Genomic DNA, 23,960 nt, shown 5'->3' with positions numbered 1-23,960 from the left:
CCAAAGTACACAATCAACAAAGTGAAATGACAACCTACAGAATGGGATAAAATATTTGCAAGTCATATATCTGATGAGGAATTAATATCCAGAATATGTAATGAACTCCTGCAACTCTACAACAACAACAAAAAATCAAATAACCCAATTAAAAAGAGGGCAAAGGCTTTGAATTAGACATTTACCTGAAGATACTATACATATAACCAAGAAGCATATGAAAAGATGCTCAACTTTCACTAATCATCAGAGAAATGCCAGTCAAAACTACCTCACACCCATTAGGATGGCTACTATAAAAAAAAAAAAAAAGGTGGCAAGTATGTGGAGAAATTGGAACCCTTATACACTGTTGGTGGGATTGTAACATGGTGCAACCCTATGGAAAATAATATGGCAGTTCCTTAAAAAATTAGAAATACCACATGATGCCTCTATCCTATTTCTGGTTATATATCCAAACGATCTGAAAACAGGATCTCAAGGAGATGTTTGCACACCCATGTGCATAGCAGCACTTACAATAGTGCAGAAGTGGAACCCCCAAATGTCTACCAGTGGATGAATCGTTGAACAAAAATGTATACGTACAGTGAAATATTCAGCCTTAAAAAAGGAAGAACTTATGATGTATGCTACAACATGGATAAACTTTGAGAACACTATGATTTCACTTTCATGAGTTACCTAAATATTCAGATTCATTAGAACAGAAAGTAGAATGATGGTTACCAGAAGCCTGGGGGAGAGAGAAAAGGTGAGTTATTTTTTAAATTTTTTAATTTTTTGTGGTACGCGGGCCTCTCACTGTCGTAGCCTCTCCCGTTGCGGAGCACAGGCTCCGGACGCGCAGGCTCAGCGGCCATGGCTCACGGGCCCAGCTGCTCCACGGCATGTGGGATCTTCCCGGACCGGGGCATGAACCCGTGTCCCCTGCATTGGCAGGCGGACTCTCAATCACTGCGCCACCAGGGAAGCTTGGTGAGTTGTTTTTTAAATGAGTATAGAGTTTAAGATTTGCCAGATGAAGGAGTTCTGGAAATCTGTTTCACAGCAGTGTGAATATACATAACCCTACTGAACTCTGCATGTAAAAATCATTAAGGTGCTTAATTGTTCATGTGGTTTTCTTAACCATATCAAAAAGAATGCAGAGGTGTAAATAACTTACTACAAATGTACAAGAATCAAGAGAGTATTATACTGGCATCAAACCAAACATCTAGATCAGTGCAATAGAATTATGAGTTCAGAAGTAAACCCTTATAGTTACAGTCTTCTAATTTTTGACAAGGATGCCAAGGCCATTCAGTGGAGAAAGAATACATATGGTGCTGGGACAACCGTATAGCACATGCAAAAGAATGAGGTTGGATTTGTCTTTCCTACCTTGTACAAAAATTAACGCAAGGGCTTCCCTGGTGGCGCAGTGGTTGAGAGTCCACCTGCCAATGCAGGGGACACGGGTTCGTGCCCCAGTCTGGGAAGATCCCACATGCCATGGAGCGGCTGGGCTCCATGTTGCATTTGACATTTGCCACCAAAAGCACAAGCAACAAAAGAAAAAATAGATAAATTGAATATCATCTAGTTAAAAATTTTCTCTGCTTCAAAGAACACCATCAAGTGAAAAGACAACTCTCATAATAAGAGACAGTATTTGTGAAGTGTGTATATGATAATGAGCTTGTATCCAGAATATACAAAGGACACTTACAACTCAACAATAAAACACAAGTAATAAGAAAAGGGCAAAGGATATAAATATGCATTTCTCCAAAGAATATATACAAATGGCCAATAAGTGCATGAATGGATGCTGAACATCATTAGTCATTAGGGAAATGCAAATCAGAACCAGAAGATACCAGTTCACACCCACTAGGTTGCCTAAGATAAAAAGAGCAGGTAAGTGTTAGTAAGGATGTAGAGAAATTGAAACTCTCATACACTTCTAGTGGGACTGTAAACTGGTGCCATCAGTTTCTCAAATGATTAAACATAGAGTTACCATATGACCCAGCAATCCCACTCCTGAGTTATACACATAGAGGAATGAAAACATGTCCACACAAAAACTTGTGCACAAATATTTTTAGCTACATTATAATAACCAAAATTTGGAAACAGTCCAAGTATCTACCAACTTCTGAATGGATAAACAAAATTTAGTATATTTATACAATGGAATATTATTTGGCAATTTAAAAAGTTAAATACTGATTAATGCTACAGTATGGGTGAACCTTGAAAACGTTATGCTAAATGAAAGAAGCCAGTCATGAAAGACCACATTTTGTATGATTCCATTTATGTGAAATGTTCTGCATAGGCAACTCCATAGGGTTTAGTAAATAAAAAGTTTGTCAGTGGTTGCCAGGAGATGGGTAGTGGTGATGGGAAGAGAGATTTGGGGAGTGACTACTAATGGATATGAGGCAGCTTTTTGGGGTGAAGAACATGTTCTGAATTTAGGTAGTGGTGATGGTCATACAACTTTATCAGTATACGAAGAATTATTAAATTATATAGCTCAAAAGGGTGAATGTTATATGAATTATATTTTAATAAAGCTGGTATTTTTTTAAAAGTTACAGTAAGTTGACACTCCATCATATTAAAAAAACCCTCTTTTTTGCTCCTTGCCCACTTTTCCATAGTTTTATTTTTATGTTTTTATATTTCAGTCTTCTATTGATATTGTTTTGATACTTATTTTAACAAAAATTATGTAAGTTGAAATGAAAGTTTCAATTTCTTATGACTAAAAGACTTCAGGTGTTTAAATATAAATCATTCTAAAAGAAATTTTTATCATTATTAGCAATGCAAAATTGATTAAAAGCAGATAATGTTACAAGTATTTGAATTCACCAAATTATATATTTAAAAACACTTTTGTTCTTAACTGATGATTAAATTACGTCCTCTTTTAATTTTTTTAAAAGCAAAGAACTGGAATCACCTGACGTGGAAAATAATTTTTTACCTGGTCATTATTCATTCATTTTCTTAAATCCTTGAAACATATCCCAAAAAAGCATTGCAAGTCATATCAAAATGACTATTGATTATACTTGTTACATTTCACCTTGGGGCATGTTGTTTGATCTGATACACTAGATAAGGATTGGGAAAATTGAGACATTGCTTTTTCAAGACATTTTCTTTTTCAATATAATGTTATTTTCTATTGTGTTGTCTATTTCAGTATAGTGTATTTTCCATTAAAGTTCCTTTCTGTGCTTTAAATTTTCATCAAAACTTAGGACTGCAGATGCAATTTATTCAAATTATAGGAATTATCTACCAAATACATTTAATTGGCAAAGCTAGTTATCATTGTTAAAACATTCATCCAGTCTTTCATGTAAGTGTGACTATATGCCCTCTTTGCTGATGGAAGAGGCAAAGTTTTTAACAAAAGTTATTTAGCACGTTCACTATAATTAATTAGCTAGCACATGTTGGACAGATTGTTCCATGTTGTAAGGCAGAAGGGCAGTTGTGAAAGGAGAAGTGGGAAGTGATTACTTTTTTTTTTTTAACATCTTTTTTGGAGTTTAATTGCTTTACAATGGTGTATTAGTTTCTGCTTTATAACAAAGATACCCCATATTTCCTCCCCTTTGCGTCTCCCTCCCACCTTCCCTATCCCACCCCTCTAGGTGCTCGCAAAGCACCAAGCTGATCGCCCTGTGCTATGCGGCTGCTTCCCACTAGCTATCTATTTTACATTTGGTAGTGTATATATGTCCATGCCACTCTCTCGCTTCGTCCCAGCTTACCCTTCCCCCTCCCCATGTCCTCAAGTCCATTCTCTACATCTGCATTTTTATTCCTGTCCTGCCCCTAGGTTCTAGAGAACCTTTTTTGTTTTTGTATTTTAGATTCCATATATATTTGTTAGCATATGGCATTTGTTTTTCTCTTTCTGACTTACTTCACTCTGTATGACAGACTCTAAGTTCATCCACCTCACTACAAATAACTCAATTTCATTTCTTTTTATGGCTGAGTAGTATTCCATTGTATATATGTGCCACATTTTCTTTATCCATTCGTCTGTCGATGGACACTTACATTGCTTCCATATCCTGGCTATTGTAAATAGTGCTGCAATGAATATTATGGTACATGCCTTTTTTGAATTATGGTTTTCTCAGGGTATATGCCCAGTAGTGGGATTGCTGGGTCATATGGTAGTTCTATTTTTAGTTTTTAAAGGAACCTCCATAATGTTCTCCACAGTGGTTGTATCAGTTTACATTCCCACCAACAGTGCAAGAGGGTTACCTTTTCTCCATACCATCTCCAGCATTTATTGTTTCTAGATATTTTGATGATGGCCATTCTAACTGGTATAAGGTGATACCTCATCATAGTTTTGATTTGCATTTTTCTAATGATTAGTGATGTTGAGCATCCTTTCATGTGTTTGTTGGCAATCTGTATGTCTTCTTTGGAGGAATGTCTATTTAGGTCTTCTGCCCATTTTTGGATTGGGTTGTTTGTTTTTCTGGTATTGAGCTGCATGAGCTGCTTGTAAATTTTGGAGAGTAATCCTTTGTCAGTTGCTTCATTTGCAAAAATTTTCTCCCATTCTGAGGGTTGTCTTTTTGTCTTGTTTATGTTTTCATTTGCTGTACAAAAGCTTTGACTTTCATTAGGTCCCATTTGTTTATTTTTGGTTTTATTTCCATTTCCCTAGGAGGTGGGTCAAAAAGGATCTTGCTGTGATTCATGTCATAGAGGCTTCTGCCTATGTTTTCCTCTAAGAGTTTTATAGCTTCTGGCCTTACATTTAGCTCCTAATCCACTTCGAGTTTATTTCTGTGTATGGTGTTAGGGAATATTCTAATTTCATTCTTTTACATGTAACTGTCCATTTTCCCAGCAGCACTTATTGAAGAGGCTGTCTTTTCTCCATTGTATATTCTTGCCTCCTTTATCAAAAATAAGGTGAGCATATGTGCGTGGGATTATCTCTGGGCTTTCTATCCTGTTCCATTGATCTATGTCTCTGTTTTTGTGCCAGTACTAAACTGTGTTGATTACTGTAGCTTTGTAGTGTGGTCTGAAGTCTGGGAGCCTGATTCCTCCAGCTCTGTTTGTCTTTCTCAAGATTGCTTTGGCTATTCAGGGTCTTTTGTGTTTTCATATAAACTGTGAAAGTTTTTGTTCTTGTTCTGTAAAAAATGCCATTGGTAGTTTGATAGGGATTGCATTGAATCTGTAGATTGCTTTGGGTAGTATAGTCATTTTCACAATGTTGATTCTTCCAATCCAAGAACATGGTATATCTCTCCATCTGTTTGTATCATCTTTAATTTCTTTCATCAGTATCTTATAGTTTTGTGCATACAGGTCTTTTGGCTTTTTATGTAGGTTTATTCCTAGGTATTCTATACTCTTTGTTGCAGTGGTAAATGGGAGTGTTTCCTTAATTTCTCATTCAGATTTTTCATCGTTAGTGTATTAGAATGCAAGGCATTTCTGTGCATTAATTTTGTATCCTGCTACTTTACCAAATTCTTTGATTAGCTCTAGTAGTTTTCTGGTGGCATCTTTAGGATTCTCTATGTATAGTGTTACGTCATCTGCAAACAATGACAGCTTTGTTTCCTCTTTTCAGATTTGGATTCCTTTTAATTCTTTTTCTTCTCTGATTGCTCTGGCTAAAATTTCCAAAACTATATTGAATAATAGTGGTGAGAGTGGCCAGCCTTGTCTTGTTCCTGATCTTAGAGGAAATGATTTCAGTTTTTCACTATTGAGAACGATGTTGGCTGTGGGCTTGTCATATATGGCCTTTATTATGTTGAGATAACTTCCCTCTATGCCTACTTTCTGGAGAGTTTTTATCATAAATGGGTGTTGAATTTTGTTGAAAGCTTTTTCTGCATCTTTTGAGATGATCATATGGTTTTTATTCTTCAATTTGTTAATATGGTTTATCACATTGATTGATTTGCGTATACTGAAGAATCCTTGCATTCCTGGGATAAACTCCACTTGATCATGGTGTACGATCTTTTTAATGTGCAGTTGGATTCTGTTTGCTAGTATTTTGTTGAGAATTTTTGCATCTATGTTCATCAGTGATACTGACCTTTAGTTTTCTTTCTTTGTGACATCTTTGTCTAGTTTTGGTATCAGGGTGATGGTGGCCCCATAGGGTAAGTTTGGGAGTGTTCCTCCCTCTGCTATATTTTGAAAGAGTTTGAGAAGGATAGGTGTTAGCTCTCCTCTAAATGTTTGATAGAATTTGCCTGTGAAGCCATCTGGTCCTGGGCTTTTGTTTTTTGGAAGATTTTTAATCACAGTCTCAATTTCAGTGCTTGTGATTGGTCTGTTCACATTTTCTATTTCTTCCTGGTTCAGTTCCGGAAGGTTGTGCCCTTCTAAGAATTTGTCCATTTCTTCCAGGTTATCTATTTTACTGGCATATAGTTGCTTGTAATCTCTCATGATCCTTTGTATTTCTACAGTGTCAGTTGTTACTTCTCCTTTTATGTCTAATTCTACTGATTTGAGTCTTCTCCCTTCTTTTCTTGATGAGTCTGGCTAATGGTTTATCAATTTTGTTTATCTTCTCAAAGAACCAGCTTTTTGTTTCATTGTTCTTTGCTATTGTTTCCTTCATTTCTTTTTCATTTATTTCTGATCTGACCTTTATGAGTTCTTTCCTTCTGCTAACGTTGGGGTTTTTTTTTCTCTAATTGCTTTAGATGTTAAGGTTAGGTTGTTCATTTGAGATGATTGTTGTTTCCTGAGGTAGGATTGTATTGCTATAAACTTCCCTCTTAGAACTGCTTTTGCTGTATCCCATAGTTTTTGGGTCATCGTGTTTTCATTGTCATTTGTTTCTAGATATTTTTTGATTTCCTCTTTGATTTCTTCTGTGCTCTCTTGGTTATTTAGTAGTGTATTGTTTAGCCTCCATGTGTTTGTATTTTTTACAGATTTTTTCCTGTAATTAATATCTAGTCACATAGCATTCAATCGGAAAAGATACTTGATAAGATTTGAATTTTCTTAAATTTACCAAGACTTGATTTGTGACCCAAGTTATGATCTATCCTGGAGAATGTTCCATGAACACTTGAAAAGAAAGTGTATTCTGTTGTTTTTGGATGGAATGTCCTATAAATATCAATTAAGTCCATCTTGTTTAATCTATCATTTAAAACTTGTGTTTCCTTATTTATTTTCATTTTGGATGACCTGTCCATTGGTGAAAGTGGAGTGTTAAAGTCCCCTACTATGGTTGTGTTACTGTCAATTTCCCCTTATGTATTAAGGTGCTCCTATGTTGGGTGCATAAATATTTACAATTGTTATATCTTCTTGGATTGATCCCTTGATCATTATGTAGTGTCCTTTTTTGTGTCCTGTAATAGTCTTTTTTTTAAAGTCTATTTTGTCTGATATGGGAATTGGTACTCCAACTTTCTTTTGATTTCCATTTGCATGGAATATCTTTTTCCATCCCCTCACTTTCAGTCTGTATGTTTCCTTAGGTCTGAAGTGGGTCTCTTGTAGACAGCATATATATGGGTCTTGTTTTTATATCCATTCCGCCAGTCGATGTCTTTTGGTTGGAGAATTTAATCCATTTACATTTAAGGGAGTTATCAGTGTGTATGTTCCTATTACCATTTTCTTAATTTGGGGGGGGTTGTTATTGTAGGTTTTTTCATTCTCTTGTGTTTCCTGCCTAGAGAAGTCCCTATAGCATTTGTTGTAAAGCTGGTTTGGTTGTGCTGAATTCTCTTAGCTTTTGCTTGTCTGTAAAGGTTTTAATTTCTCTGTCGAATCTTGCTGGGTAGAGTAATCTTGGTTGTACATTTTCCCCTTTCATTGCTTTAAATATGTCCTGCCACTCCCTTCTGGCTTGCAGAGTTTATGCTGAAAGATCAGCTGTTAACCTTATGGGGATTCCCTTGTATGTTATTTGTTATTTTTCCCTTGCTACTTTTAATATTTTCTCTTTGTATTTAATTTTTGATAGTTTGATTAATATCTGTCTTGGGTTGTTTCTCCTTAGATTTATCCTGTATGGGACTCTCTGTACTTCCTGGACTTGATTGAGTATTTCCTTTTCCATATTAGGGAAGTTTTCAACTATAATCTCTCCCAGTATTTTCTCAGTCCCTTTCTTTTTGTCTTCTTTTTCTGGGACCCCTATAATTCGAATGTTGGTGCATTTAATATTGTCCCAGAGGTCTCTGAGCCTGTACTCAATTCTTTTCATTCTTTTTTCTTTATTATGCTCTGTGGTAGTTATTTCCACTATTTTATCTTCCAGGTCACTTATCCATTTTTCTACCTCAGTTATTCTGCTATTGATTCCTTCTAGAGAATTTTTAATTTCATTTATTGTGTTGTTCATCATTGTTTGTTTGCTGTTTAGTTCTTCTAGGTCCTTGTTAAACTTTTCTTGTATTTCCTCCATTGTATTTCCAAGATTTTGGATCATCTTTACTATCATTATTCTGAATTCTTTTTCAGGTAGACTGCCTGTTTTCTCTTCATTTGTTTGGTCTAGTGGGTTTTTAACCTTGCTCTGTCATCTGCTGTGTGTTTCTCTTCCTATTTTGCTTACCTTACTGTGTTTGGCGTCTCCTTTTCGCAGGCTACAGGTTCATAGTTCCCGTTGTTTTTGGTGTCTGCTCCCAGTGGCTAAGGTTGGTTCAGTGGGTTGTGTAGCCTTCCTGGTGGAGGGCACTGGTGCCTGTTTTCTGGTGGATGAGGTTGGATCTTGTCCTTCTGGTAGGCAGGACTGCATCTAGCGGTGTGTTTTGGGGTGTCTGTGACCTTACTATGATTTTAGGCAGCCTCTCTGCTAATGGGTGGGGTTGTGTTCCATCTTGTTAGTTTTTTGGCAAAGGGTGTCCAGCACTGTAGCTTGTTGGTCGTTGAGTGCAGCTGGGTCTTAGCGAAGTCAGCTCTCCCACTTCAGAGGCACAGGCCTGACACGTGCCTGGAGCACCAAGACCCTGTCAGCTGCACGGCTCAGAAGGAGAGAGAGAGAGAGAGAGAGAGAGAGAGAGAGAGAAAGAGAAGGAAAGAAGGAAAGAAGGAAGGAAGGAAGGAAGGAAAGAAAGAAGGAAGGAAGGAAGGAAGGAAAAAAATAGTTATTAAAATTAAAAAATTATTAAAAAATTAAAAATAATAAAAAAGAAAGAGCAACCAAACCAAAAAACAAATCCACCAATGATAACAAGCTCTAAAAGCTATACTAAGAAAAACAAAAAAAAGCATAATAAAAAAAACTGACCGACAGATCCATAGGACAAATGGTAAAAGCAATGTTCTATAGACAAAAATCACACAAAAAAGCATACACATACACACTCAGAAAAAGAGAAAAAGGAAAAAAATATATCTATATATATAAAAAAGCAAGAGAGTAACTAAATGAATAAACAAGTGTACCAATGATAATAAAGTCTAAATACTAAACAAAGGTAAACAAACCAGAAACAAATTAGATGTAGAAAGCAAACCCCAAGTCTACAGTTGCTCCCAAAGTCCACCCCCCTTAATTTGGGATGATTCGTTGTTTATTCAGGTATTCCACAGATGCAGGGTATATCAAGTTGACTGTGGAGATTGAATCCTCTGCTCCTGAAGCTGCTGGGAGAGATTTCCCTTCCTCTTCTTTGTTCGCACAGCTCCTGGGGTTCAGCTTTGGATTTAGCCCTGCCTCTTTGTGTAGGTTGCCTGAGGGCATCTCTTATTTGCTTAGACAGGGCAGGGTTAAAGGAGCAGCTGATTTGGGGGCTCTGACTCACTTAGGCCAGTGGGAGGGAGAGGTATGGAATGTGGGGTGAGCCTGTGGCGGCAGAGGCCAGCGTGACGTTGCACCAGCCTCAGGCACGCTGTGTGTTCTCCTGGGGAAGTTGTCCCTGCATCACGGGATCATGGCAGTGGCGGGCTGTACAGGCTCCCAGGAGGGGAGGTGTGGATAGTGACCTGTGCTTGCATACAGGCTTCTTGGTGGCGGCAGCAGCAGCCTTAGCGTTTCTTGCCCGTCTCTAGTGTCCGCGCTGATAGCCGCGGCTCATGCCCGTCTCTGGAGTTCGTTTAGGGGGTGCTCTGAATCCCCTTTCCTCGCGCACCCCAAAACAATGATCTCTTGCCTCTTAGGCAGATCCAGAATTTTTCCTGGACTCCCTCCCCACTAGCTGTGGTGCAGTAGCCCCCTTCAGGCTGTGTTCACGCAGCCAGCCCCAGTCCTCTCCCTGGGGTCTGACTCTGAAGCCTGAGCCTCAGCTCCCAGCCCCCATCTGTCCTGGCTGGTGGGTGAGCAGAGAAGCCTCTAGCGCTGGTGAGTGCCGGTCGGCACTGATCCTCTGTGCGGGAATCTCTCCGCTTTGCCCTCTGCACCCCTGTGGCTGCGCTCTCCTCCGTGGCTCTGAAGCTTCCCCCTCCCCACCCAACCCCTGTCTCCACCTGCGAAGGGGCTTCCTAGTGTGTGGAAACATTTCCTCCTTCACAGCTTCCTCCCAGAGGGGCAGGTCCCATCCCTATTCTTTTGTCTCTGTTTTTTCTTTTTTCTTTTGCCCTTCCCAGGTACGTGGTAATTTTCTTGCCTTTTGGGAAGTCTGAGGTCTTCTTCCAGCATTCAGTAGGCGTTCTGTAGGAGTTGTTCCACACGTAGATGTATTTCTGATGTATTTGTGGGGAGGAAGGTGATCTCCATGTCTTAACTCCTCCACCATCTTGAAGGACTCTCTGGGAAGCGATTACTTTTAAGACACACAGGTGAATCTGTTCTCAGGCAGATTTGTATTTTTTAAGTTCTGTATAAATACTCCCTTAAAACTATCTACGGTTTTGCATTCCTTTTAAAGTCTTTGTCTCCAGAAATATTCTCCACCAACTTGAAGAGTACTGTTCTACCCTATTCTTATTCTTTTATGCATAAAATAGGCTTGCAGAGCATGCCTTTTATTCATACGTGTATTGTGTGCAGGGATGTTACTGTGTTGGTGAACTTTGTGTTCAAGTGAACTTGACCACCCCACTTGACCACATTTACCAGAAACTCCCTGCCTGTGCACTTGTGTTCTATCAATACATCCCTCTCGTGCACGCATGATGGGTTTCTGTTGGTGCCCATATTCAACCTCAGAATACTTTACAACTGGCAACTTATACTAGTTGATTGGAGCTGGCATTGGAGGCAATTCTCTGTCCTAGCAATTTTATTAGTTTTCTCAGTCAGCACACTTGTATCTTTTCTCTTTTTACAGTTCAGATTTTTAAATTTTTGTTTATTAATGAGGTTTTCTTTGGTTAAACTTATTATCCTTAAGTCAGATTGGAAATGTGTTTGTAGACAGTCCTCCATGGGTCTCTTGCTTTTCTTATATTTTGTGAACTGAAGTTTGGTTGCCTTTGATCTGGTTTGTTTTTTCAGTGTAATTCCTATAGTGAGCAGTATTGGAAGACGTAGTGATTCCCAGAGCAATGGTTAGATTTGCATATGACCTTGGAAGATAAGAGCTGGTTTCTCACTTTAGAGCAAAGGGATAGGTATGGTTACTGCCCCACTGCAGGGATTCATGTTCCCAAATCTCAGGGTTTCTGCTGTGTGTGCAGGTGTCAGCTGGCCCCACTTAAGTTGCTCTGTGAAAATTGGGACTCAGGGAACTGGAGCAAGAAAACACTGGGATTCTGTCCACTTCTGTTGTGATAAATTCCTGTGGTCCTGCTTCTGACTGCATTCAGCAGGTTGTGATAGACTAACTTGTTAGCTTGAAGTAGTAGGCTAAAATCTCAGGTCCTTCATTGTTCTTGGCAATAGGTAGGAAATACAAATAAAGAAGCAAATAAATAGCTATCAGAGTTCAGTTCAGAAATGTCATTTTATTCATGTTTTTCCTTTAAAAACTACATTATATATTATTTTTATAAAAGTAGCATAGATTTTTCAGATTTTATCTTAGGCTAAAATAAAGCTTTAACGTAATTTTGCTATTCATATTTAATGACAGTTTTAAAAGCATAATAAGCCATCTGTTTTTTCATATGCATATAAACTTGTATGTATATATATGCATATATTGGGGTGTGTGTGTTTGGTTTTGAAAAACCAAATCAGTCTTGCTTTGCTTTATCACATTTTCAAGAAATAATCTTAATTCCACATATGCCATCATGATGTATTATTTGCCTCTATTCCAGAATATTGGAAAGAAGATGACCTGCCAAGAGTTCATTGCAAACCTCCAAGGGGTAGATGAGGGTGGTGATTTCTCCAAGGATCTACTGAAAGTAAGCATTGAAATACTGGTATTTATTTATTTATTTATTCATATATTGAAGTATAGGTGATTTACAATATTATATTAGTTTCAGGTATACAACATAATGATTCAATATTTTTATAGATTATACTTCATTTAAAGTTATTATAAAATATTGACTATATTTCCTTTGCTGTACCATATATTCTTATAACATTTTTTTTATGCTTAGTAGTTTGTACCTCTTAATCCCCTACCCTTAAATACTGGTTTTTAAAATATGCTTATATTTTCTACTTACCTTTTAATCTAAAATAGACTAAGATCACTTAAGTATTTTGGTTTTTTCTTTTAGTTTTATTGGTGATGTTTCTGTTGGGCATTGTCCTTGATGTCCTTGATTAATAATTCCTAAAAGTCCACATTGTAATTGATAATACTGAGATAATAAGTAGATTTGGAATAATTGCTGATACAAATAGTGGGCATTTTTTGATTTACTTGACTGTCAGAACTTGAGAAAGATCACAAAGGTATATTCCTTATGGAAACAAAAAGCATTTGCAGACACTAAAGGAAGGAGTTCTGACTCTTCAGTTCCTAGTCAGAAATCCACTCAGGTCATCTCTGGAAAGAGATTAAATTAAATCTGAGTAATTGTAGATTTCCTGAATTATTTGCACTCAGCTTTATTATTGGTAACAATTAGCATCTTTTTCCCTCTAGTCAGATTGTTTTCTAGGAGACAGAAACATCAACTTTGGAATTCATAGCATCCTGCAGCAGTATAAATGAGATGTGCATTTGATCAAGTGATTGATAATGGATGTGAATATTTTAGAAGTTCAGGATAAGATGTGTATGTTGAGAATGTGATTTTTACAGATTTCTGTTTGATTCTAACTTTCTTTTTAAAAACTTTATACACATGTATATTTCTTTTGGATTCAGTTATTTTGACTGAATTTGCTAAGAAGGGCAGCACATTTGAATCATGGTATAATATGGAAATGTACCAGCTGAAGGATAAGTCCTTTATTATGTTTTTTTGTGACTTTTAAACTACATAATATGTAGAATCAAGTTCTGCCAGATTTGGAAAGACATATATACTTTGAAAAATGAAAGAAGGTGTAAAAATGGCATTATGAGATTCCAAGTCTTACTGGCTTTAATTGCAGCTCATTAAAAAATTATATTATGAAAAAAGCAGGAAGAAATGTATCTTCAGCTTACTATATAAGGAAGGTATTTTTTAAGCCTTTTCTTTATAGAATAAATGCTGCCGTTTCTGAAGCTACAATTCCAAATGGGAATGGGAAGTAAAAGGTGTTGGATTGAGACTTAATAAATATGTTCTGTGCATCCATGGAAGTTATACAGTAGACACATGTTAACAGGTCTTTTTTCAGTCTAGTGGTACTAGCATGGAAAATAACAGTCTTTCTAGGAGAGGATTTGTGAGGCTTTTATCAAGTTATGTCAGCAATGAAAATTGACAGGTATAATTTTTACAATGAAGCTCTTAGACTTTAGTGGTAGGCTTATGGTAATGTTTGTGACTGTGGGTACATAGTGGGCAGATTTAGAGCATGTTTGATGGAGCTTTCTGAACCAAATGTAGTTAATGTACAGTGCAGTGGCTACCATTCTCCTTGGGGTAAACATGTTCTTTGATTTAGTCAGCGAAGAATTTGCTGGCTGATTTGTCACAGTTGTACAGTTTGAGATCACGTTTACAAATCTCAGGGAAAAATATGTGTTATACTGTTCTTTATTTACTGTGTGGGAAGATGACAGTGAAGTGACACTGAAAATGACAGTGGCATTTAGCATGGAAATTGTCAAGTAAAATATTGATTCCTTTTTATAACAAACCCCAGCCACTCACCCATCCAAGAGGAGAGTTTTCCATTTCAGTAGGAATCTGGATTTTATTGCAGTTTCTTCAAACCGTTGGTTTCGTTTCACTCTTCTGTGTGGCCAGCCCTCTTCCCTGCTCCTTCTCCCTTTCCCTCCCTTTCTGCCTCCCTCTTTCTTCCTCTCTGTTTCTCTTTACTTCTGTCTTTTCCTTTCTCCTTTGTTTTCTCTTTCTCTCTTTCATATCTTTCTTTCTCTCCTCCCCTCCCACCAGAACTCTCTCTCTCTCTCTCTTTCAATAGCTAACTCTTCATTCCTTGTTGAGATAAATTATTGGGTGGAATATTAATTGGCATTTAGGGGGACAATATTATACACATGCCACACAGACAGATACATACGTACAGATAAACACAAACATGTTTGATATCATCTTACAGGTTCTGACTAACCCCTTTCTGTCTTCTGCCACCCCCTCCCCAACTTAAAAAATTACAGGCATATCCTACATGCAGTTTAATTTATGACGTAAGATATTTAAAGTTACATGGATCAAACCAATAAATGGTTATTGCTACATATTGACCTTATTACTTTTAGATTTCTTTGGATCAAAAGTAGCATTTGGATTTATGTCTGTTGTTCAGATTTCTTTGGACCAGAAGTAACATTTCAACTTACATCTGTTCAGTGTGGTTGTGTAGTCAGGAATATTTATTGAAGGTCCACTGTGTGTTCAGGTGTGGACTTGGAGAACGTGTCAGAACCAAATGGGCCCCTGTCCTCAGAGATCATAAACTACTGAAAACGATGGAGGGTCCTTTCTCCCTTAACATGGACAGTTATTCCATATTAAAATAAAAATATAAACTGAATTCTGCTGTTGTCAATGGAAATGGTTACAGAAAAATAGACCTTAACGTACTTAAAGGTATGCACAATGAGGAACTTGTTTCAAGCCTTCAAATTCAGAGACTTGAGTTAATATTTTGCTTTAAATTTGCCTTAAGGTACATGAAAAGGATAGATAATGGTATATTGAGCCCTTTTTACAATTTACAATTCCACTGCTGTTTCCCTTTTCACTCAAATGACCTAAAACAGATACATGAGTATATGAGTGCTTTGTGCAAATAAGAGTTCTCCCCCGACAGGTTGCTTAGAGCATAAGTTATAGATATCTATGGCATAAAATGGAAAAAGTTGGGTACCAAAAGACAGCCAGTGATAGAATATTATTTAGGTTCTTTAAACTTGAAACTGGCTGGGAGGATGTGATGTTTGAGATGGGTCTTCATTTGAAAAATAGGTACAGTTTTAGTAGGAGACTTATTCTGATTTTTATTTAGGTTAATATTCCACTTCATCTCCCCCCCCCGTTTCCTCTCCATAGACATTAATGTTCTTTCTTTCTTTCTCATAAGCACCCCTGACTATTTCCTCACCAAATCAAGACCAAACTATGCCAAACCATCTGGCGTGTTTTATGGCTCCACAGGGCCTCCCCATCCCAATGCTTGGATGTGGTTTGCCTTCAGGCATCATTGGGGATGAGGTGGAAAAAGTTCTGATAGATTTAATAGGACATCCCTAAAACTCTAATAAAAATCTTCAGGACATAAATAGAAGAGGATGAGAATGTGAAATGTGGGCCAGCTCTGGGTTGGAGGCTGAACTTCCTGAGAGACATGAAAGCTTGAGGATTATGACTATGGTCTTGGGAACTGTACGACTGGATTCCAGTCCCAGCTCCTCTCTCTGATTAGCCTAGTGATTGTGAGCAAATTCACTTAAACTTTGTCTCTTGATTTCCTCATCTATGAAACGGGTGGTTTTATTAGCACCCACCTCATCTAGTTGTTTTAATAATTGAATGAGTTAATAATATATAAACTCTTTAGAGACCTAGCATGTGTTAGGTATTATAAGTTTTTATTTTTAATATTACTTTATTCTTTACCTATCTCAAAGTGGACTGGACAAGGACTCCACCCCTTCCTGTGAGTATTTGGACCCAAGGTGTTTTACATGTCCTAGGGTTGAGTGGGATTAGCGTCAGTAGACAAGACCTCTATCCCCCATCCCTTTTCAGCCTAAACACACACATCATCTTGGTCTTTAACAGGAAGCATTTGTGACCTTGACCTTGAGCATTGCCTCCTTTTGTGGTAAGATTTTTAATCCTCGTCATTTATGGCTTCCTTTCTTTCTAAAGACTTGTTGGTTCCAAAGAATGGCCATTGAAATCCTTCATGGGAGGCATTATTCAGTGAAGTCTGTCTTGACATTCTGTAGGCACCTGACAATGAACCTTGGTTAACCCTATGTTTTCTGCCTTTTTACCTTGTTAGCAACAGTGCCTTTCTCTTGCACCTTATCCCTCTTGGAACATTTTTATACCTTAGGTTTGGTTTGGGTATTGGATGCTGCAACAGCGGAGAGACTAAGGAGAGTTTGGAATTAAACTGGTCCTGAGATCATGAAGAACCTTTGAGGAAGCAAATAAGTTCTGGTCCTCTTAAAGATCCCAAGAAAATCCTGGGATATTAATGGGGATGTGAATTATTTGAAGTGACTTCAAATCCCTGGGGAAGAAGTGTTGCTGTATGTCTCCCTGCTCTGTGCGTTCTCCAGATAGAGAGCCCTGGGTCAGAAGGCTCATCGGTTTAACGGTCTTGCCTGTCAGTTTTTATAGATTCTTGACTGTGTTATCCTGAGGATCTCTTCCACCCAGTCTCATCAGGGGCAGATTCTAAGAACTAGTGAGAGTGTTGACATGTAATCATATGCATGTTTCTGAAGCGCTTTGTAGAATAATCTTTAAAAATTTTCTTGATCATCCTCTATCTCATGCTCCAAGTGTAGCACCTTGCTTCTTTGCCTTTCTGTTTCCCAAGTTTTTTTCTTCTGAGTTTCCTATTAACCTCTATTCTTGATTTTAACAGAAAAGCTACATTTGAATCTTTAGTCCAGTTTGCTTTTCATTTCTAACTTTGGTTAGAAATGGTACATTACATGTTGGAAGAGACTTCAGAACTTTGGGGGTGACTACCAGTTATTTACATGTCTAGAGGGGAAGTAGCCATTTCATAATATATTTACATGAAAGAAGAGAAGAAACAACAGGAAATAAGAGAAAAGGAGCCAGTGAAAAGTGGCATAGGAGCACACTGGGTGAAAAGTCAGTCAGTTATTGGCTGCACAATAATATCATTTTGAAGAGCTCCAGACTGAATATTTTTGGCAATGAAACATGAAACCCATGTTTTCTATCCGAGCTTCCTTATTGCCCCCTACCATTTGATACTCAGACAATGGTCTCCTTAATATTTTTGTCCTGGTCATGGTTAGGTTTATATTTTTTTTTCCTTGAGCAGCAGTTGAATTCAGTAGGTGCCAACAAGAATTAGAAGAAAAATAAGGCAAATAATCGAATTTAGGAGTTTTTACATCATCTTAATTATAGAGAGGACAAACAAGAAAACGCCCAAGTCTTTCAAAATGATTTTAATATAACTAAAAAACAAAACTGAATACATTTTGCAGAGTATTTTAAAACATACCTTCTCCTAAATCAGCTTAAATACACAGGTAGCTTTAAGAATAAAGCAAGGTAAATAATCTTGCTTGGGTAAGTCAATGACATGTCCCCCTTTCAGGCTATTGCTTATGATTATATGTTTGACTTCAGAGTATTTTTCAGAAATTTAATTTTTTTTTAGAAATTGTTTGCTTCCATCTTTCTTACTTGGGAATTTATTAACTCTGAAATTAGTTGCAGTCTCTTAAGGGAGACCAAAAGTTTTTTCACTCTCTTAGGTTTGTAGTTAATGGTGAAGTGTGTGTGTTGGGGGTTTAGGGGGTGTGGGGTAAGGGGGAGTAGTAATTAAATTGAAATAGTGTAAATCAGTGTGCCTGGCTTAGTGGAATTCACATGATTCATTCCACTAGTGGAATAATAATAGTGAATTAAATTGTTACATATTCCAATTCAAGAACATGGTATATTTTTCCATCTGTTTGTGTCATCTTCAGTTTCTTTCATTAGTGTCTTAGAGTCTTCGGAGGCAAAGGAGTCTTTGCCTCCTTAGGTAGGTTTATTCCTAGGTATTTTATTCTTTTTGATGCAATGGTAAATGGGATTATTTCCTTAATTTCTCTTTCTGATCTTTTGTTGTTAGTGTATAGAAATGCAACAGGTTTCTGTATATTGATTTTGTATCCTGCAACTTTACCAAATTCATTGATGAGCTCTAGTAGTTTTCTGGTGGCATCTTTAGGATTTTCTATGTATAGTATCATGTCATCTGCAGACAGTGACAGTTTTACTTCTTCCTTTACAATTTGGATTCCTTTTATTTCTTTTTCTTGTCTGATTGCTGTGGCTAGGACTGTGTTGAATAAAAGTGGCAAGAGTGGGCATCTTTGTCTTTTTCCTGATCTTAGAGGAAATGCTTTCAACTTTTCACCTTTGAGTATGATGTTAGCTGTGGGTTTGTCATATATGGCATGGCCTTTAGTATGTTGAGGTTTGTTCCCTCTATGCCCATTTTCTGGAGAGTTTTTATCATAAATGGATGTTGAATTTCATCAGAAGCTTTTTCTGCATCTATTGTGATGATCATATGGTTTTTATTCTTCAGTTTGTTAATGTGGTGTATCACATTGATTGATTTGTGAATAATTGAAAAATCCTTGCATCCCTGGGATAAGTCCCACTTGATCATGGTATGTGATCTTTTTAATATATTATTGGATCTGGTTTGCTAGTATTTTGTTGAGGATTTTTGCACCTATGTTCATCAGTGATATTGGCCTGTAATTTTCTTTTTTAATCAATATTGTTAAAATGGCCATGCTACCCGAGGCAATCTACGGATTCAGTGCAATCCCTGTCAAAATAATAATAGCATTTTTTTTCACAGAACTAGAAGAAATAATTTTAAAATTTATATGGAAACACGAAAGACCCTGCATAGCCAAAACAATCTTGAGAAAGAAGAAGAGAACTGGGGGAATCACATTCCCTGACTTCAGACTATACAACAAGCTATAGTAATCGAAACAGTATGGTACTGGTGCAAAAACAGATACATAGATCAGTGGAACAGATTAGAGAGCCCAGAAATAAACCCACACACCTATGGTCAATTAATCTATGACAAAGGAGGAAAGATTATACAGTGGAGAAAAGACAGTCTCTTCAATAAGTGGTGCTGGGAAAACTGTATAGCTACATGCAAAAGAATGAAAGTAGAACATTCTCTAACACCATATACAAAAATAAACTCAAAATGGATTAAAGACCTAAATGTAAGACTGGATACTATAAAACTCCTAGAGGAAAACCTAGGCAGAACACTCTTTGACATAAATTGTAACAATATGTTTTTGGATCTGTCTCCTAAAGTAAAGGAAATAAAAGCAAAAATAAACAAATGGGACCTTTAAACTTTAAAACTTTTTCATAGCAAGGGAAACCATTGAGAAAACAAAAAGGCAGTATACTGAATGGGAGAAAATATTTGCAAATGATATTATCAATAAGGGGTTAATACCCAACACATATAAACAGTTCATACAACTCAACATCAAAAAAACTAACAATTTGATTTAAAAAGGGTGGAAGACCTGAATAGACATTTTTCCAAAGAGGACATGCAGATGGCCAGTAGGCACATGAAAAGATGCTCGATATCACTAATCATCAGGGAAATGCAAATCAAACTACAATGAGATAACACCTCACACCTGTCAGAATGGCTGTCATCAAAAAGAACACAAATAACAAACGTTGGCAAGTGTGTGGAGAAAAGGGAACCCTTTGTACACTGTTAGTTGGAATGTAAATTGGTGTAGCCACTGTGGAAAACAGTAGAGAGGTTTCTCAAAAAACTAAAATTAGAACTACCATATGACCCAGCACATCCACTCCTTAGCACATATTTAAAAAAAAACAAAAACACTAATTTGAAAAGATACATGTACCTCACCATTCATAGCAGCATTATTTACAATGGCCAAGTTATGGAAGCACCTTAAGTGTCCACCAGCAGATGAATGGATAAAGAATACGATGGAATACTACTGAGCCATAAAAAAGAATGAAATTTTGCCGTTTGCAGCAACATGAACAGACTTGGAGAGCGTTACGTTAAAGTGAATAAAGTCAGACAGAGAAAGACAAATCCAAACACTGTATGCTGTATCTAAAAAAGACAACAAAGTAGTGAAAAAAGAAGCAGATTCAGGCTTCCCTGGTGGCACAGTGGTTGAGAGTCCGCCTGCCGATGCATGGGACACGGGTTCGTGCCCCGGTCCGGGAAAATCTCACATGCCGCAGAGCGGCTGGGCCCGTGAGCCATGGCCGCTGAGTCTGCGCGTCCGGAGCCTGTGCTCTGCAACGGGAGAGGCCACAACAGTGAGAGGCCCGCGTACCGCAAAAAAAAAAAAAAAAAAAAAAAGAAGCAGATTCACAGGTACAGACAAGAAACGAGTGGTTACTGGTCGGGGGTGGGGGGGGATGGCAATATGGGGGTGGGGAGTGAGAGGTACAAACTGTTGGGTGTAAGAAAGGCTCAAGGATGTATTATACAATATAGGGCATAGAGCCAATATTTGGTAATAACTGCCAACGGAAAGGAACCTTAAAAATGATATAAAAAATTTTTTTAGAAAGTTAAAATAATTGTTACATATTCTATTAGTTAGAATCCCAATAAAATGTTACTATTTAGATGTGTTTGTTTTCCTTTGCTTTCCCAAAAAACAGAATTTAGATGTGGTTCATTTAAAAGAAGTTTCTGAAAATGCATGTATCCATTACTTAACATATGTAGTTGGCTGAAACCATTGTATGTTTTGTTTTAAATACAATTTTCTTATTTGCTATTCTTAGGAAACAGTAGCTTGTGAAAATGATGGAGAAATTAGCCAGGAGGGTAGCACTTAAACAAACAGATCCAAAACATCAAAAGAGAAAAACACATTTTAAATAAAGGTTAATGTATCTTGTTGGAAAAAGGAAGAAACGTAATTAGGAAATACAAAAATTATACTATGCAGGTTCATAACCATTAGGCTTTTAATCAATTACAGTTGTATATAGGGGTAAGCAAAAAAAAAAAAAAAAGATTAAACCATTAAAGATGGTTTAACCAGCCATTAAAGATTCAAACAATTTTGTAAAAGCTCGAACTCTGAAAAGTACCTGTTTGCACGTAGTGACAGCAAGAGCTGTAGGATTTTTCTCAAAAAGAGAGAGCAAAGCTAGCTCAGCTTTCAGAGTTCCATTGACCTATCTAATTTGACCCTTTCAGCTAGGGAGAAGATTAACAGTTTAACACTGACAATTGCCCTATTTTTCTTTCTACCAAAAGGCTGACCCTAAGCAGCATTTCTCCCCCATTTTGCTCTCTCCTCTTTCATCTTTGCTTCCAGTGTTATCAAATTAGGACAAGTATAAATGGGGAAATCTGAGTAAGATCGGGGTTTTCAATGTCAGTACTCTGGTTGTGATATTGTACTGTAGTTTTGCAAATGTTACCATTGGGGGAAGCTCGGTAAAAGGTATAAGAAATCTATTATCTCTTACAACTGCATGTGAATCCACAATTATTTCAATAAAACTTTCAGTGAGAAGGAAGTTCCATTTCCCTCCGTTCAGCCAGAGATTTAGGCATCATACAAGGATGAGTTTCATGAAGTTTTCCTACTCTTTCAAACTTTACTGCTCTTTCATTACTCTTTCACAGCAGTGAGTGTCACGATGCTTAAGCTTAAGCTATAATGGTGTAGCAGCATTAAAAACAGTGCTTTTAAGAAAAAGGCGATGGGGAATTATTTTAAAGAGTTGAAAGGCAGAAAGTCACATGAGTCCATTTAAAAAGATTATTATTATTACTCTGGGATCTGTGGAGAATTGTTTGAAAGGAAGTGGGAGTGAAGATGGGGAAGATGGTGAAGAAATGGTTGCAGTTGTCCACGCGAGAAGGGTTGGCGGCTAGGACGTGGGTGGCGACAGTAATAAGGGAATGATTTTAAATTGTTTTGAGATGTTATTAGCATTTATGTTACTAAATTATTTTCCAAGTTGCCCCTCTGTCCCTTCCTATATCACCTGTGTTCTAAACTGCATGAAATAAAGAGCAATAAAAAGTAGGAAGAGCCTGTCTGCTTCTTCTGAGTTAATGCTTGGTCTTTGTGCCGCTTTGTGCCTCTGTGAAGACCTCGGCCTGGCCACGCAGGCTTTTCAGTTTTCTCGTGTGTAACGTGGGTAGTAAGGCCTTCCTCCAGGAGTGATTGTGAGGATTGGCAAGTGCATCCCCGTGTTGTCACATGGCTCTCGTCTCTGTGACAGGGTTGTGGGAGTCCTGGGCTCCACACCTGTCCTCTTGCTGCTGCTGATGAGTGATGGCGCCTCAGTCATGGTTTCTTGGTTTGTAAAATGAGATATGTGGGCCGTGCCCATAATTTTCAGGTTTTCAGTTCAGGCTCCTTTTAGCCCACAGTATCTGGGGTCACCTTGCCCTGTCCCCACTCCCCACTGGGACCAGAACTCCTTGCTCTGTTTTTTTGTTGTGCTCAAACTTACTCATGTACAGTGTCTTCTGAGCAAAATATTTTGTAGCAGAGAATAAGCTGGAAAAACTCTATACGTGGTCTTCACGGATTCTCAGTCTAAGTATTAGGAGTGTTCTTAATGTCATTTTTTTTCTTTGTAAACTCAAATCACATCACTCAAGTTTTAACTTTTATGTTATATTTATTGGTTCAGACAAGTATGTATTTAATAGTGAAAGTTCAGATTTAAATTCAAGAAAATTACCTTTGTTGTGTCAGCATTCTCAAAGGATTACTCCTGAAGAATTATATGAGAGGAAGAAACAGGCCACAGTCTGAAAACAGTCTGAATTTTTTATAAATGAAAAGCCTGAAGTGAATTCTCAGAAATACTTGATCTGAGTTATATTTGGAGTTTGCAGTTGAAAATAGGAACTGAGGGGTGGTATTTAAGTGTAGCTAAAAAAAGAGCATCAACTGTTGCCTGGAGTAGGTGAGCTCTCTCCAAGAGAAGGTCCTGGAGACCTGGTAGCAACAGTCTCTATGGAGGAAACGGGCTTGAATGCTTATTCTGGTATAAGCAGGAGAGCCTTTTAAGAGAAAAGCTATGTTAGCAGCTTTTTAAGAGAAAAGCTTTAGAGGTTCTGGCTTAAAATATGGAATGTAGCTTTGTTCAGTAAAACGCATCAAGCTGAGGTGTGATACAGGGTTCGTGGTGTGTTTCTGCTCTGGTTTCCCTGTGGAGATCTGGTTGCAGGCTGTTGCTTCCAGTCGCGTGCTGGCCTGGACAGACAATGCTGCTGCTTCTGGTGTAGTTCAGACCTTGAATGGAAGACGGTGACGATGAGGAAGATAATACTTGGAAGCTGCTGAAGGTCTATATCTCGTGTTCATGCTTTAAAACAATCTATTAAAAAGAATTCTCTTAGAACATTTTGACAGAACAGATGCTGCTTAAAGAGTACAAACAGATTTTTAACCAAAAAAAAAGAAGAAGAAGAAGAAAAGAAAAGAGTTAGTCAGTCATTAAGAGGTAGTCATTAAGGGTCATTAAGGGTCCTGTAATGGAGTATTAATGATTCCCAGATAGATTCCATTTTAATTTGATCATAAAGAAATGCTACAGAATTTCATATTCAGATGCATCCATAGAAGTTAGAATGGTCACATGTTTGGAACATTTTTAAATTTCATAATATAGTCCACCCAGGTTGGTGCTCCTGTCACTCAGGCATGAACATGTGGTATTGATATGAATGTAATGGGTCACATTGTGAA

The 23,960-nt window shown here is 37.5% G+C and overlaps 1 protein-coding gene across 1 annotated transcript in view; it reads left to right on the top strand.

Annotated features, from left to right (window-relative positions):
- Nucleotides 1-23,960, top strand: part of PSD3 (pleckstrin and Sec7 domain containing 3) — a 496,191-nt gene that overhangs the window by 218,341 nt on the left and 253,890 nt on the right. Inside the window, exon 9 of the mRNA XM_060136247.1 lies at nucleotides 12,199-12,288. Within this exon, the coding sequence (XP_059992230.1) occupies nucleotides 12,199-12,288 (90 nt within the window). The remainder of the gene's footprint in view (nucleotides 1-12,198; nucleotides 12,289-23,960) is intronic.

Source organism: Lagenorhynchus albirostris, chromosome 21 (assembly GCF_949774975.1).
Source record: "Lagenorhynchus albirostris chromosome 21, mLagAlb1.1, whole genome shotgun sequence".
In the NCBI taxonomy this organism is placed as follows: Eukaryota; Metazoa; Chordata; class Mammalia; order Artiodactyla; family Delphinidae; genus Lagenorhynchus; species Lagenorhynchus albirostris.
Note: the sequence above shows the minus strand (reverse complement) of the source record. Positions and strands in the feature narration are given on the sequence as shown.